This window comes from Candida albicans, chromosome 3, assembly GCF_000182965.3.
Source record: "Candida albicans SC5314 chromosome 3, complete sequence".
Lineage (NCBI taxonomy): Eukaryota > Fungi > Ascomycota > Pichiomycetes > Serinales > Debaryomycetaceae > Candida > Candida albicans.
In genome coordinates, this window is record NC_032091.1 from 473,693 (window position 1) to 487,474 (window position 13,782).

General features: G+C 30.6%; 6 protein-coding genes across 6 annotated transcripts; 2 read left to right on the forward strand and 4 right to left on the reverse strand. All coding sequences in view use genetic code 12, as the record gives it.

The window, feature by feature from the left end:
- Positions 1-169: 169 nt before the first annotated feature.
- On the reverse strand, positions 170-592 carry CAALFM_C302190CA (uncharacterized protein; the record flags this gene model as incomplete). Its single annotated transcript, XM_716611.2, has 1 exon — positions 170-592. One exon carries the CDS (start codon positions 590-592, stop codon positions 170-172), a length of 423 nt encoding a protein of 140 aa, XP_721704.1.
- Positions 593-876: 284 nt separating this feature from the next.
- On the forward strand, positions 877-1,053 carry CAALFM_C302200WA (uncharacterized protein; the record flags this gene model as incomplete). The annotated part of the gene is made up of 1 exon (XM_019475294.1): positions 877-1,053. One exon carries the CDS (start codon positions 877-879, stop codon positions 1,051-1,053), a length of 177 nt encoding a protein of 58 aa, XP_019330839.1.
- Positions 1,054-1,097: 44 nt separating this feature from the next.
- CAALFM_C302210CA (uncharacterized protein) lies at positions 1,098-3,583 on the reverse strand (the record flags this gene model as incomplete). Its single annotated transcript, XM_019475295.1, has 2 exons — positions 1,098-3,484; positions 3,565-3,583. The coding sequence occupies 2 exons, from the start codon at positions 3,581-3,583 to the stop codon at positions 1,098-1,100; spliced, it is 2,406 nt and encodes an 801-aa protein (XP_019330840.1).
- A 1,625-nt stretch (positions 3,584-5,208) lies between these two features.
- Positions 5,209-6,708, forward strand: CAP1 (DNA-binding transcription factor; the record flags this gene model as incomplete). Its single annotated transcript, XM_716609.2, has 1 exon — positions 5,209-6,708. The coding sequence occupies one exon, from the start codon at positions 5,209-5,211 to the stop codon at positions 6,706-6,708; it is 1,500 nt and encodes a 499-aa protein (XP_721702.2).
- Positions 6,709-6,946: 238 nt separating this feature from the next.
- YCG1 (condensin subunit) lies at positions 6,947-10,726 on the reverse strand (the record flags this gene model as incomplete). Its single annotated transcript, XM_716608.2, has 1 exon — positions 6,947-10,726. One exon carries the CDS (start codon positions 10,724-10,726, stop codon positions 6,947-6,949), a length of 3,780 nt encoding a protein of 1,259 aa, XP_721701.2.
- A 439-nt stretch (positions 10,727-11,165) lies between these two features.
- GPA2 (guanine nucleotide-binding protein subunit alpha) lies at positions 11,166-12,677 on the reverse strand (the record flags this gene model as incomplete). Its single annotated transcript, XM_716607.2, has 1 exon — positions 11,166-12,677. One exon carries the CDS (start codon positions 12,675-12,677, stop codon positions 11,166-11,168), a length of 1,512 nt encoding a protein of 503 aa, XP_721700.2.
- Positions 12,678-13,782: the final 1,105 nt, after the last annotated feature.

Here is a 13,782-nt window from a genome sequence, read left to right on the forward strand (position 1 = left end):
TTGTACATGACTGATAGTCTTTACTTATGTAATTTCATTCTCAATGTTTAGTTAACACCCCCTTATTAGCTTTTAATTATTTCCATTTTTTATATAAATAAATGCATTTCTTCTTCTTCTTCTTCTATCTATCTCCTTCCATCCTTGAATACTAACCACGTACCCTTCTTTAAGCTCTTTCTTTCACTTCAGGAGTCCAAGATTTGAATTTTGGTTTAGCAGTATTATAACAAACATAAGCACCTGGAGTATTAGTTAAATTTGGTTTATGATGAGCTGGTAAAGGATAAGCTCTCGTTGTTTTAGCATCACCAATCAAGGCATTAGGTGGAGTATTAGTACCATAACCTAACCAATAATGCCAACCTGGTTCTACTTGTGACATATCTTGGTTCCATTGAGAATATTCAACCCATCTTGTACGTAAATGAATTTCTTCTGGGGCATCAGTTTCATAATATTTATTACCAAAATCATCTATTCCAACTAACCAACCTCGTTTGGTATCGTTGTGATGATGAATTTGCCATGCGGCTCTTTTTAAACCTGATGAATAAATATTTTTTAATGTACGGAAAATTGAAGTTGACATTGTTGATGGGTGAAATAGGGGAATAGCAATATCTATTAGTTTGTTAAGAGTGTTTTTATGGTTTGTTAAGGTTTATTTTTTTTGGTTTCTTGCTAATGGTGAGAAAATCAGAAAACAATTTGGATTGATTGGTTGAAACAAAGTTATGCGGAAATGAATTGTAACCTCACTTCCAAATATGGAAGTCTAGCTCATAGTGAAAGAAAAACTAAATATTAAAACAAGAATCAAAATAAACAAATCAAGAATTAATACAAGCACCTCTTAGCCCAGACTACCACACAATGCTGACTAAACACACTCAAGAGCTTGAAAACTTGCGAAAATTAAGAGCAACACTAGAAGCAATAAAAGAATCAACCGCTAAAATGTTACAAGATATTACAACAATATACAAGGATAACAACCCCCAATTATTACAAAACTCTAAAGATTTCCAAAAAGCTTTAAATGATTTATGAAAAAAAAAATATACTTTGGAGGACTTAAATAACGTACTGTCTATTTACTTACCTATACATGGAATAATGGAAATGTTTGGGAAATATTTATGACACCCTTGGGTGATATTTATTTTATATTTATTTTTCAATTTCAAATCATCTTTATTTAATGAAATAATCTTTGAAATTTGTGATATATTATCATTTAATTGTTCAATTGCAGAAATCAATTCTTCATACCAAGTAATAATTAATGAATCTTGTAAAAAATTATTTTTGGTGTCTCGTTTAATATAATCAATCAATTGATGATATTCTTTTTCAACAACAACAAGATTATTTTTTGCACTTGCCAACAATTCAAGACATTTCATTAAAGTTAATTTATTGTTCAGACCAGGTGCTGTATTAGTAGTTAAAACAGATTGATATTGTTCAAAAGTTGGGAACATTGGAACTCCTATTGATGACCATGGTTTCATTCTAAGATAATATAGATTCTCCATTGATGTGAGATTATTGATGGGTCCCTTTGTGTAGTCAATGATTTGTAATTTCGATAATACCGAAAGATATTTTAATTGACATTGAGTTAAATTACGCATAGCTTTCAATGATTTGATTAAATAATCTTGATTAAAATTTAAAGTTGCAGTTAATTGTGGAATTATCACTTGTTGATTATATAAATTGATTTCCTTTAATTGATCTTTTTTAGGTCCCGCTTTCAATTTTTTGATTTTTTTAGGAATATTGGTTTCTAAATGATTGATTTTCCCCAATAAAATCTGTGATACTCTGTTTTCTAAATGTTCAATAATATTTAAAATCAAATAATCTGCATACCAATAGATCAAATACATTTCAAATGGTTTATAAAGATCCAATGAAAGTCCATTCAATAATAATTCTAACATCAATTGCATTTTACCAAAATAAACGTAGGACGTGACACTGATACTAAGCTCACCAGTGGCAAACTCATCACCAACACCATATGTTTTATGCATTTCATATTCAAATGATTCCCAACCAACTTGCAAAGTGTCCCACAAAACTAACCCCTTGGATAATAATTGTTGCAGTCGACAAGGATTACTGGCAAATGTCGTCAAATAATGATACATGCCACTTTCTAAATCATTGAGATTTGCATTATGCACTTTAATAATTTCTGCTTTGACATTATCTTTAATTTGGGATAAATTATTTTCAAATTTACCTAACATAATAGTGCTTTTACCAATTACATTTTCAATCCAATCAATAACTAAATTTGGTAAATTGACATTATTTGAACCAAATATTGATTTGTTATCACGTATAAAATACAATTGGAAAAACCCTCTAGCGAACACCGAAAATTTTTCAATGGGGAATTTAATATTATAATGCAAAAAATCGTATAATTGATTAATTGATTTGATGGAATTTGCTTGGTTGGTGAATCTGTGAATAGTTTTAAAAATATTAGTTAAACAATCCCAAGTAGTTTCTAAATCAATGCTAGTCAATTTTTCAGGAATGCTTTTATTTACTAAATCAACTTGAATAAATTTTGAGAATGAACCCATTGGGATAACCGTGTCATCAAATTTGACGTTTTGTAATTTAGTTATTTGATTAATTGCATCTAGACAAAAATCAAATTTAGAATCAGAAGTTGCTATATCATTCTTTCCATCCATAAAACTTGTATGCTGTGTGGTTTTGAAAGTATTTTCAAATTTGACCAAGTTGGCAACAATTTTTAATTGGGTGATCAAAGTATCAGCTTCAATAATCTCATCGTTACTTAGTATCCATTCAATACAATCATTGATTTCTTCAATAAAGTAAACAGGAGATATGTCTTCAAAAAAATTTAAATTCATCGATTTGGTATTCAAATCTTCTTCTTCATACAATACCGTTCTTGACAAATATATAGTAAATCCAATAAACTTACATAATCCCATGGTAAACGTTTTCAATACTCGATGAACAAATTGATAATTTAAATTATCTTTCAGATAATCAACTGCAGGTAATCTGGAATTGTAAAATGAGAATTTCCCTAGCCCGGAATTTTCATGATTCAAATAATTGACTAATAATGTTTGAACATATCGACAACTCAACACCGTAACAGGCAAACTATTACTTTCTAACCAGTTTACCAAATTGGATAATAGCTTAGTTTGAATATTGATAATGACATTTACTTCTTGTGGTTTGCTACAATCAAACGTGATTTCTTCCGGTGTTAATTTTATTAATCCAGTGTCCAATCTTGGATTGAGAACTTCCAAAGCTCTGGTTCCTTCCAATAATTCAAAGTACGGAGATTTGACTACTTTATTGTTGGTAATACTCTCTAGGGAAGCAAATATTTCTTTTGTAATATCAATCAAATCCTCGTCTGTTTCATAATTGAAATCAGGTCTGGATTTATCAATGGTTAATCGATCTATGATTAAAAAAAAATTCTGTTAGTAAAATGTTTTGCAAAATTCAAACTGAGACGTATGTAGTAGTTATTGATCATACTTAACGACAGCAAAACCATTATTCCCACTCTTAGTAATAAGTATCGGGGTAATGTCTTGTTTTATGATTGAAAAATGTATATACAATGATTGGTTGTTAGTTCAAAAAATAATACAGAAAGAAGAAAAAAAAAATTCATCACATACAAAACAAATACTTTTGCGAGAGTATGTGTTTTGTCACGTCATTACGTGTATCCACCAACAACAGTCCAAAATATAAAGTGTTATGTATAACCAAAATTTTGCAGCCTTTTTCTTTAAAAAGATTTCTTCGAGTTGATACATGCAAGCAGTGTTTCTTAATTGGAAGTTACAGAGTATGTTGATATTTTGCAGTGTTATATATTGGGGTGAGCTATTAAGATTGCAAATCTTATTGAAACCATATTTGCGAACTTTTGGTAAGTAATTATTGATAGAAAATGTAAGAAATATTCTGAAATCACATTTCAGATCTAAGTGGGTTTGTAAACCTATAAAACACAAGTTCCTGATTGTAATGCACCGAAGAAAGCACACTTTATTTATTGTCGACAGACTAGTTTACAAGAGAGAAGTATCACTGATTAAAAGTGATGGTCAACMAMCCGAACGGACACTCTTCATTATTGGAGTCAAGCAGGAATAGAATAATACTTGGGAACACAGACGTCTTAGTATACAGATACACCTGGAACCTTTTTCCAAAAAAAAAAAAAAAAACGGGGATAAAGCAAACCTGTAAGATATCTAAATACGTATATCAATCCCGATTCGGAGAAATGTTGGTCTGGAACCTTTTCTCCTAATATCATTTTTACTCATCGAATACAAATGTTTTTAGTTCAACATTAAATCTGCCAAGTTAATTGACATGTCCTTTATGTCAAATATAAATACCAAGCCATGTGGCGATTTATTAGAATAGGGTGTAAACTTACTACTACTGAAAATATTTTCTGGAAATATGTAAATCTCTTTATTAGTTGCTTGGGTTTGCTTTTAGGATCGCTTACAATTAAATAATACGATCCTACAATTGCTATTCTTTATGTTAACTTCAAGTATTGTAATAATCTGGCTGGCTTATACTCTAACAAACACCAATAACTGCTTAAGCTAACATTAAGGTATCAACCATAGTAATAATGCTGTAGTTCCATTCATAAGGCTGGAGATGGATTGCTTAAAGAACATTCAAGAAGGAAGAAAAAAAAAAATTTGTGTGTATTATATGCAGGATTGTAAACGGTGTGTCATCTTTGTTGATTACTAATTATTCTTTGACTAAAAAAGAATATTCAAATATAAGAACAGTCAACAATACTTCCATCTTTTAATTTCGTTTATTCCTTTTTTCATTCTTTCCTTCTTTTCCATCTTACTTCTTTTTGGAATATTTAATCAAATATATCAACTATATACATTTCAATCATTATTCTTTGGTTGAACAATAGTTATTCATATTTCCATTCAAGGGTGTTTGATTCTCTATTATATTTTTTTTTGGTTGCCACACGTTCTACTTCATAATTGAATTCGCCTCCTCCCTCCTCCTTCCTCCACCCCCCTTTTTTTTCCCATACAAAGAAACCAATTAGTTCAATACATTCTACACCAAGAATTAAACAACCATTTTCAACTATCCTTATTCCCATAAAAAATGACAGATATTAAAAGAAATTTTTCAGATATTGCCTCACCAGCAAATCTAGATGATACCAAGAAACTTCACGTAGATTCTACTGCAACAACAAAAGTGGGCAGAAAACCAATCGATACCGAACCTAAATCAAAGAGAACTGCTCAAAATAGAGCTGCTCAAAGGGCATACCGTGAACGTAAAGAACGTAAAATGAAAGAGTTGGAAGATAAGGTAAGATTATTAGAAGATGCAAATGTCAGAGCACTAACTGAAACCGATTTTTTACGAGCTCAAGTAGACGTGTTGAAAAATGAGTTGGCTAAATATACTGGTGGTAGCGATTTTCTGGATTTGAATTTACCTACTAAAGTTGGTCATTTATCACATCCAAATAATCATCACAGTAATGTTTCTACAGGTACACCTCATGGTTCAATGTCATCTTCTAACTCTGTTGCAAGTTTAGATAATGACAAACCTTCCAGTGCTTCATCGGTATCAAACAATTCACCTGGTTTTGCTTTTGATAATCCTTGGTCTAAAGATAACATACAAAAGTTAAAGCACCAGCATCAACAACAACAACAAAAGGTTCCCCAAGGTGTGCCGGATTTGGTGCTGGGTTCATCTTCATCGTCTACACCTTTAAATGACAATTTATTGGTCACTCCTGAATCGTTGACTGGCTTGTCTACATCGAGTAAATATACTGGCCAGAATAATGTACCAACCAATTTGGATTTCACCAATCAGTTTGATGAACAAGTTGATCCATTTTGTGTTAAATTGAATGAAGCATGTGGAACCAAAAGTAACCCAGTGCCCAAATTTAAACGTTCAGGTTCTAAAGCAAATACTTCAGTAACAAATAATTCCCCACTTGCCCACTTGGTATCACCGGAATCTCAACAATATACCAATTCTTCTAATATCGACTTTATGAATGATCCATTTTTCAATGGTGTGGGAACTGATTATAACTTTAATTTTGATAGCAAGAATGGTTCCATTCAAGATCCTTTATCGTTTCTTCAGGATGACAACTTTGATCTTGCATTGGCATTTGGTGATCCAAGTCCTACTGGTAATGAAGCAGAAGCCGATCCAATTTCATTATTAACAACAGAAGAATCTATATATGATCCATTGACAAACAACAGTGATAAACTTTGTAGTACGGTTAAAGCTGATGATGTTAATACTGACTTCAATTTCAATGATTTTGTCAAGAATTCATTACCTGAAAAACAAGAGAAAGGTAAATATGAACCACCATCAACATCAAAGACTACAAATAATAATGAAGAAGAAGATAAAGATGAAGTTGTGCCGGCACCTCCACAAACACTCAAATGTAGTGAAATTTGGGATAGAATAACGTCACATCCAAAATATACTGAACTTGATATTGATGGGTTGTGTAATGAGTTGAAAAGTAAAGCTAAATGTTCTGAAAAGGGAGTAGTGATAAATACTGCTGATGTGAATCAATTACTAGAGCGAAGTATAAAACATTAATCAAGTTAGTGGTGGGTTTAATTTATTTTACGGTATTTCAATTGACATCTATTTGGCTTTATTTTTTTGTATTTATATTTATATTTGGTTATTAACCAGAATTATTTTGGTTTTTTTTTTTACGTTATACGTTTTTATTTTGTAATTATTTTTTTATATTTGGTTTAGTCTAATTGGTTATACAATAAATATTTATGGAACTTGTATTTTTTTTTTTTTCATTCCATCAATCAATAAATCAATCATCCATTGAAATATCACCATAATCAACATCATCTGCTTCTTCTAAAAACTTATCTATATCTTTTAAAGAATCTTCAACATTACTATCAATGGCTTTCTTTGATTCAACTAGAACTTGTTCTTGACCATGATCTATTTCAACTGACCCTTCCCTCTTGTCTTCAGCTTTAAATGTGATTGACTTATCTGCCTTTAGTTCAAGTTTATTTTTTCCATCAGTAAAACTTTTCTTCTTCTCTTGCTCCTCCTCCTCATTATCATCCTCTTCATCTTCATTTTCTGAAGTTTCTGGTGATGTGGTTTTACTAACTTGCAGAGATCGATCCAGATCTCTTCTTTTTGTTTCTGATTTTATAGATATTTGACTACTCTCTCCAGTTCCAATATCTAAATCATCTAATTCATGTAATATTGAATTTGTACCACTTTTAATCAGTTCATTTTCTTCTCTTTTTTGAGCAATTTCCAATTTATTCTTTATTGATTCAATAAAAATATCAAAATTCTTCTTTGTTGGTTTATCCAAGATAAAATTAGGGTTATCTTCATTATTAGTAAATAATTCAACTGTAGCATCAAGAGCTTTAATTAAAGCTTGTAATTGATTTGACTCTAATTCTTCCGTTATATGAAATTTATTCAAATTGTTAATGATGCATCTTTTAACATTACGAGCATCTACTTGTTCAACCACTTGTAATAAATAAACACATTGCCATAAATGTGATGTTGCTTGATTTATTTCCTCATTCGATAATTTAACTAAATTTCGAGGATCACACCATGATATTAATTGAGGGATTATAACACTTGGCGATAATTCTGTTTCTGTTTCAGTGAAAAGTCGATAAATAACATCACCACTAACTGCAGCTAAATTGATTTGATGATTTATACGAGAAAAGGCATAAACTGGAATACAAAATGACAAAATTTGTTGTAATTCTTGATTTGATTTGGTGTTGGGGTTGAAATAAATAAGTACAATCGCTTCAAATAAATGCTTTTCATGCTCTCGATCTGTTTCTTCTTCAGTTTCATCGTCATTGGTGGTAGTTGGATCATCATTACCACCACCACCACCACCACCACCACCTTGAATAGCATTTCCAAATAAACTCCGTTTGTCAGTCTTGTACAAAATATCGGCTAAAAACAATTTGCATAATCCTTCAGCGACAATGCATTGTAATTTTGGTGCATCAAATGAATTTAAAACTTTGAAAAACATTCTTGAATATTTGTATTTAGATGATTTATCAAGAATACTCATACCATAAATTGCCAATATATCCACAATAGCTTTCATTCCAATCTCTTTCACTTCTTCACCATTACTTCTCATTGCCAGTAATAATGTTGTAGTTGCAATTCTGGCAATTTTGGAATCAATTAAAGAATAAAGTCCTAAACAAGTTAACCCAGCAAGATATAATTTCTTTTTCGATTCATTCTGAATAGCATAATTGACAATACCACTGTAAATAGAACTCAATGAAAGATGATCATCCAAACTATGAGTAATTACTTCCAATACATATTGTGTCATGGTAAGACATCTTAACACAATATCATCTGGTGGCATATCTGGTTCAATTCTTCGCTTCTTTGTTACTGCACTGAGTGATGATGATTGTTGAGATTCATCATCACCATTTCCCAAAATATCATCATCATCATCATCAAATGTAGCGGCAGCAGAATGGAACTCTTCATCATCTCGAGAATCACGAATATCAGTAATTATTTCTACCGCCATGGAAACAAAATCTTTTTCATTTATAGAAAGTGCTCGTAATACTCTAAGTGCCACTGATATTAACCCATCAGGTAATTTATCTTCAGTTAATGTCATTCTTATTATATGTAACAATTTTCTTCTTGCCATTTCATCTCCATAATCAAAATCTTTAACAATTAATAATAATTGATTAATAATGAATTCTAATTCTTTCAAAGCATCTACAAAGGGGATACAATCATTTTCATGTTCTTGTTCAAAGATTTGAACAGTCTGAATTTTCAATTCACTAGTGGTTTCAAGCGCCCTAATACAAGAATCATATTTTGTTTGAAGTTCTTCTAATTTAGCCGTTATATCTTCTGGTTGATGTTCAATTTCATCAAGATTTTTATTGATATCTTCCAATTGTTGTTGCAAATCTTCCATCAGGAAATCCTTGATTTGATCAGCAATCTCTTGATTTTCTTCAGTAATCAAATCTTCTAGATTCCCACTGTTGTTTTTCAATTGTTTAATTCTCTTTTTGAACAAATCCTTAGCAATATTGATTTCAATAATATCTTCTTCAATGTTAGATAAACTTTTACGGAAATTATCGGCATCAGTATTTATTCTGGAAATCTGGTTTTCAAGACTAAATATTTGATTATCTAATTCGTCAATCTTGGCATTATAAGTTTCCCATGTCTTAACTAAATTTTCATTTTCATTTATAGTTTTCAACCTCACTGACAAATACTTTTCTAATGTTATTGACAAATCAAGTAATTCAGGGAAATTGGCATCCATTAAAGCATGTAATTGATTCTCATTACAATATTGATAAAACGTCCTCATCAAGAATGCCTTTTCTGTAGTTAGATTTTTCCAATATGATTCATCAATTTTAATAGTTTCAAGAACTTCTGGTTTATTTTTAAAAAATGCTAATATGGCCTGTTCAGCTATAGCACTCTTGACATTTAATTGATCAATTAATTCTAATAAATCTTCATTGACAGATTGATACCAATAAATGGTAAGCATTTTAGTGGCGGCTGCTTTAACAGTTTCATCACGATCATTTAACCCCCATTTTAATAAAAATTCCCTATCTTCAAATTCAAGATCATCCAAATCAGTTATTAATTCACGAGCTATTTTAGAATAAACCAATCTTCTATTAATAGAATTGGAATCTCTGGCTCGTTCAAGTAAAATCGGTATTGTATCTTGTGTTTTAACCAAATTCATTAATGCTGCACGTCTGACTTCTGGACTATCATCATTTTGAATGGAATTTATCAATTTATTCTGAATTTGGTTACTTGATATTAATTCATCCTCAAATTCTCCAGTATCACCTTCAATACTAAATTCAAATAATTGAAAATGTGATAATGCCACAACAGCTTGAATACGTATCGACAGCTCTTTATCTTGTAGCCTATTACTTAATAAAGTATATAACGCTTCCAATGTATTATTCTCGTGTATCTCGGTCAAGAATTCAACCAAGTATGCTAATGTTTGTACAACACGATAACGAACCAGTTTATCTTTAGCCTCTATCCCACTCAATAAATATTTTATCAAATATGATATGAATTCCGAAATTGGAGTTTCTTGATCTCCTTCTCCTTCTTGATCTTCCTGATCTTCTTCATTTTTATCACTTTCATTCGTATCTTTGTCTTCGTCTTTGTCTTTTTCTTCTTTTTCTTCTTCTTTGGAACGTTTTTCTTCATTGGCATCTTTTACAAGACCATTAACAAACAGATAACAAAATTTGACTATTCTATCACCTGCCAAAACTCCTCTTTTCAAAGGTAATACTTTAGATAACAATTTAGTAAAACACATGGCAAAGAAATTAATTTGATTTAATTCAATGGCTTTTTTAAATACATTTTTCAAAATTACCACTAATTTTCTATGTCCTGCTAAACCTAATTGAGCATCTTGGAAAACATGTTTCATGGCATATTTTATTTCATCCAAAGTTCTAAATTTCTTAATTGCCTTAAGAGTTGGTTTTGGTGGTATATCCATTTTTTCAGAACAAAACCTCTTTGTAAATGGTGATAGTTATGGTGTTTTGATGAGTTGGGATCAACCTTTCTGTGTGTTGGGGTTTGTTTTGATTTTTTGATGTTGCTTAATGAGAAGAAAGAAAAATATCAGAAATCACACATCGCGTTTGTCGTGTATATTGTACCAAACTCATGATCTCTTCCACACTATAACCAACCTATGGAGTTTTAATATGGTGCTTGTAGATTGAATGGTACAAGTGACAAGAATGGTGAAGTATTTGTATTTCTTTGTAGAAAGTAACTTACATCCCAATTGAAATGGCTTAATGTATGTCCTTTGCTGCTGTGACTCGTTTCTAATCAACCTTCAAGCTATACAAACTTCTAGAGAACTGAACAAACGACGAAAATCAAAAAAAGAAAGTACAAATGTGTGTATGACAATTTGCATAAAACTATAAAATACCACTATCTTTAAGAGAATTTTCTAAAATTGTTTGTTTAACAGCTGCCATCACCAATTCAATATTAGATGTATCAGTAGCTTGAGTAACATGGGGATATATGTTCAATCCTGATCTATTCAATTTATTAAATCTCCATAAAATGTATTTCACACCATTTGAAATATTAGATCCTCCTTTATAATCAGGGAAAAAATTCTCCAAGGGGGAATATTTTAGTTTTTCAGCAAACACATCTATTTTATTCAAAAACAACACCACTGTAGTTCTGGAAAACCATCTTGAATTCACCACACTATCAAACAATGCTAAACTTTCTTCTAATCTATTGGTATTACTTTCTTCTAGTAAGAAATTGTCATATTCACTCAAGGCCACACAAAAGATAATTGTGGAAACATTATCAAAACAATTGATCCATTTTTTTCTTTCTGACCTTTGACCACCAACATCAAATAAATTCATATTTAATCCATTACCAAGATCAAAAGTATAAATGAAAATACCAGAAGTCTTTTTCCTTGTTCTTAATACATCCGTGACATTTGGTTCATAATTACCGGCAAGGCATATTCTATCTAGATTAGAAAGAAAATAATCAGTACTATCAATTAAATAAAAATCACCTTGACGTTGAAGCATAAATTCTTTCACTTCAGGGGTCTCGTAAACTTTCTTAATTTTAATGGCAATATCAGGATCAAATTGTTGATTTAAATTCAACGGATAATCATAATCTAAAATTTCATTCAACATATCATACTCTAATATGTGTTTGCGTTGTTTTGGTGGTGGTGGTGGTTGATTTGTAACTGATCCATTTGCAGTTGGAACATGATTATTTTCACTAGTTAATCCCGTGACCTTCAAGTCCTCTTCATGGTCTTCTTCAAGTTGAGGTGAATCGGGTTTTCTGATTAAATCCGGTTGTAAATCAATAATAGCATTTATCACATTCTTAATACAATCCAAAATGTTTTTATAAACAAATGGTCTATACTCTTCTAATTCATCTTGAGTATAACCATCTGAATGTAAAATCTTCATTTGTTTAACTATAGTAGATTTACCACTTTCACCTGATCCCAATAACAATACTTTGACATCTTTACTTGGATTTGAATTTCCTGCTGCATCAACTGGGTTTGTTATTAGATTTTTGTTTGCTGTGCCATTGGACAAGTCCTGGGAATGGTTTTCTTTGAGGTGACCATTGTCATTCAGGCTATCAGAAGGGTGCTTTAAAGTCTCATAAAAATCAGAACCGTTTTTCAAAGTTCCATCAGCATTTGAATCAGATGGTGATTGTGGTTGTGGTTGTTGTTGTTGCTGTTGCTGATGTTTTTCTTGCTGTTCTTTTTGTCTTGATTGCTGTTTCTCCTTATTCTTTTGTTGAATGGCTTGCAGTTGCTGTTGCCGCTTTCCTTGTGTGGATTGAGCTGATTGTTGCTGTTTTGATGTGCCGTTACCTTGATCGGCCGATTTCGAAGCACAAGAACCCATGGTTTAAAAGTTGGAATTTGAATCAAACGTGTAATGGGGGATGATATACTAATGAAAACAAATAAAATAGAAAATTAAATAACAAAAAAAAATTAAAAATAAAATGTAATAATAATAATAATAATAATAATAATAATCAGGTGGTACTACTATGGAGATGAATTGAGTTGATGATTGAATGTGGATGGGTCAAAGTAAACAAATGGATTTGAGTATTGACTTCAACTTGATTTGATTATTCTCTTTTTATTATAAAAAAAACAAATTCCAACTCAGTTTTTTTTTAAAATTAATGAACTGAGATACAATAATAATAACGATGATTCAATAATAATAAGACTATAATTTTATTTCATAAAACAACTGAATATAAAATAAAAAAATGAAATAACGGGAGCAACAAGAATGAATTAGTAGAATGAATTTTGAAATTGAATTTGAGGTTGGAAAAGACTCAAAATGGTAAGAAAAGAATGAAAATGAGGAACTTGCAAGGAAAGAAGGAAAACCGAAAAAGCCAAAAAAAAAAAATAAAATAAAATATAAAAAGAAAGGGGAACAAAACCAAAACCAAAAAAGCTTCCTTTTCTTTCAATATATTAGTAATATTGTACTACTAATGTAAAATCAGTTTGTTTCAATGACAATTGCTATTAGATGGTTATTACCAATAAAAAAAAAAGAGAACAATAAATAACCAATTTAAAGTATTTGGAAATGGAAGATATTACCGATTATCCAAAAAAATGTCAAATGATTCTCTTTCACCTCTCTCTCTCCTTTCCTTTTCTTCCTTGTGGTGGTTTGTTTTGTTTTTGTCTAATTTTTTTTTTGTTTGTGATTTACCAAAAATTGACAATACTAAGAAGGGAATGATAATTTGATTTCTTTATTTGCCGTAATTTCACTTATGTTCGAGCCAGCTATAAGATTTATTAAACGTCAAAATAATTTCAGTTTCGGTTTTTTCATTCATTCTCGTGTAAAAAAATGTAATACAATCAGGAAACATTTTTTTAAAAAAAATTAACCGAATCGATCATATGAAGATACATAATTTATATGGTTTGATTTATTAATACTTTAAAGAATCTTATAGTCTTTC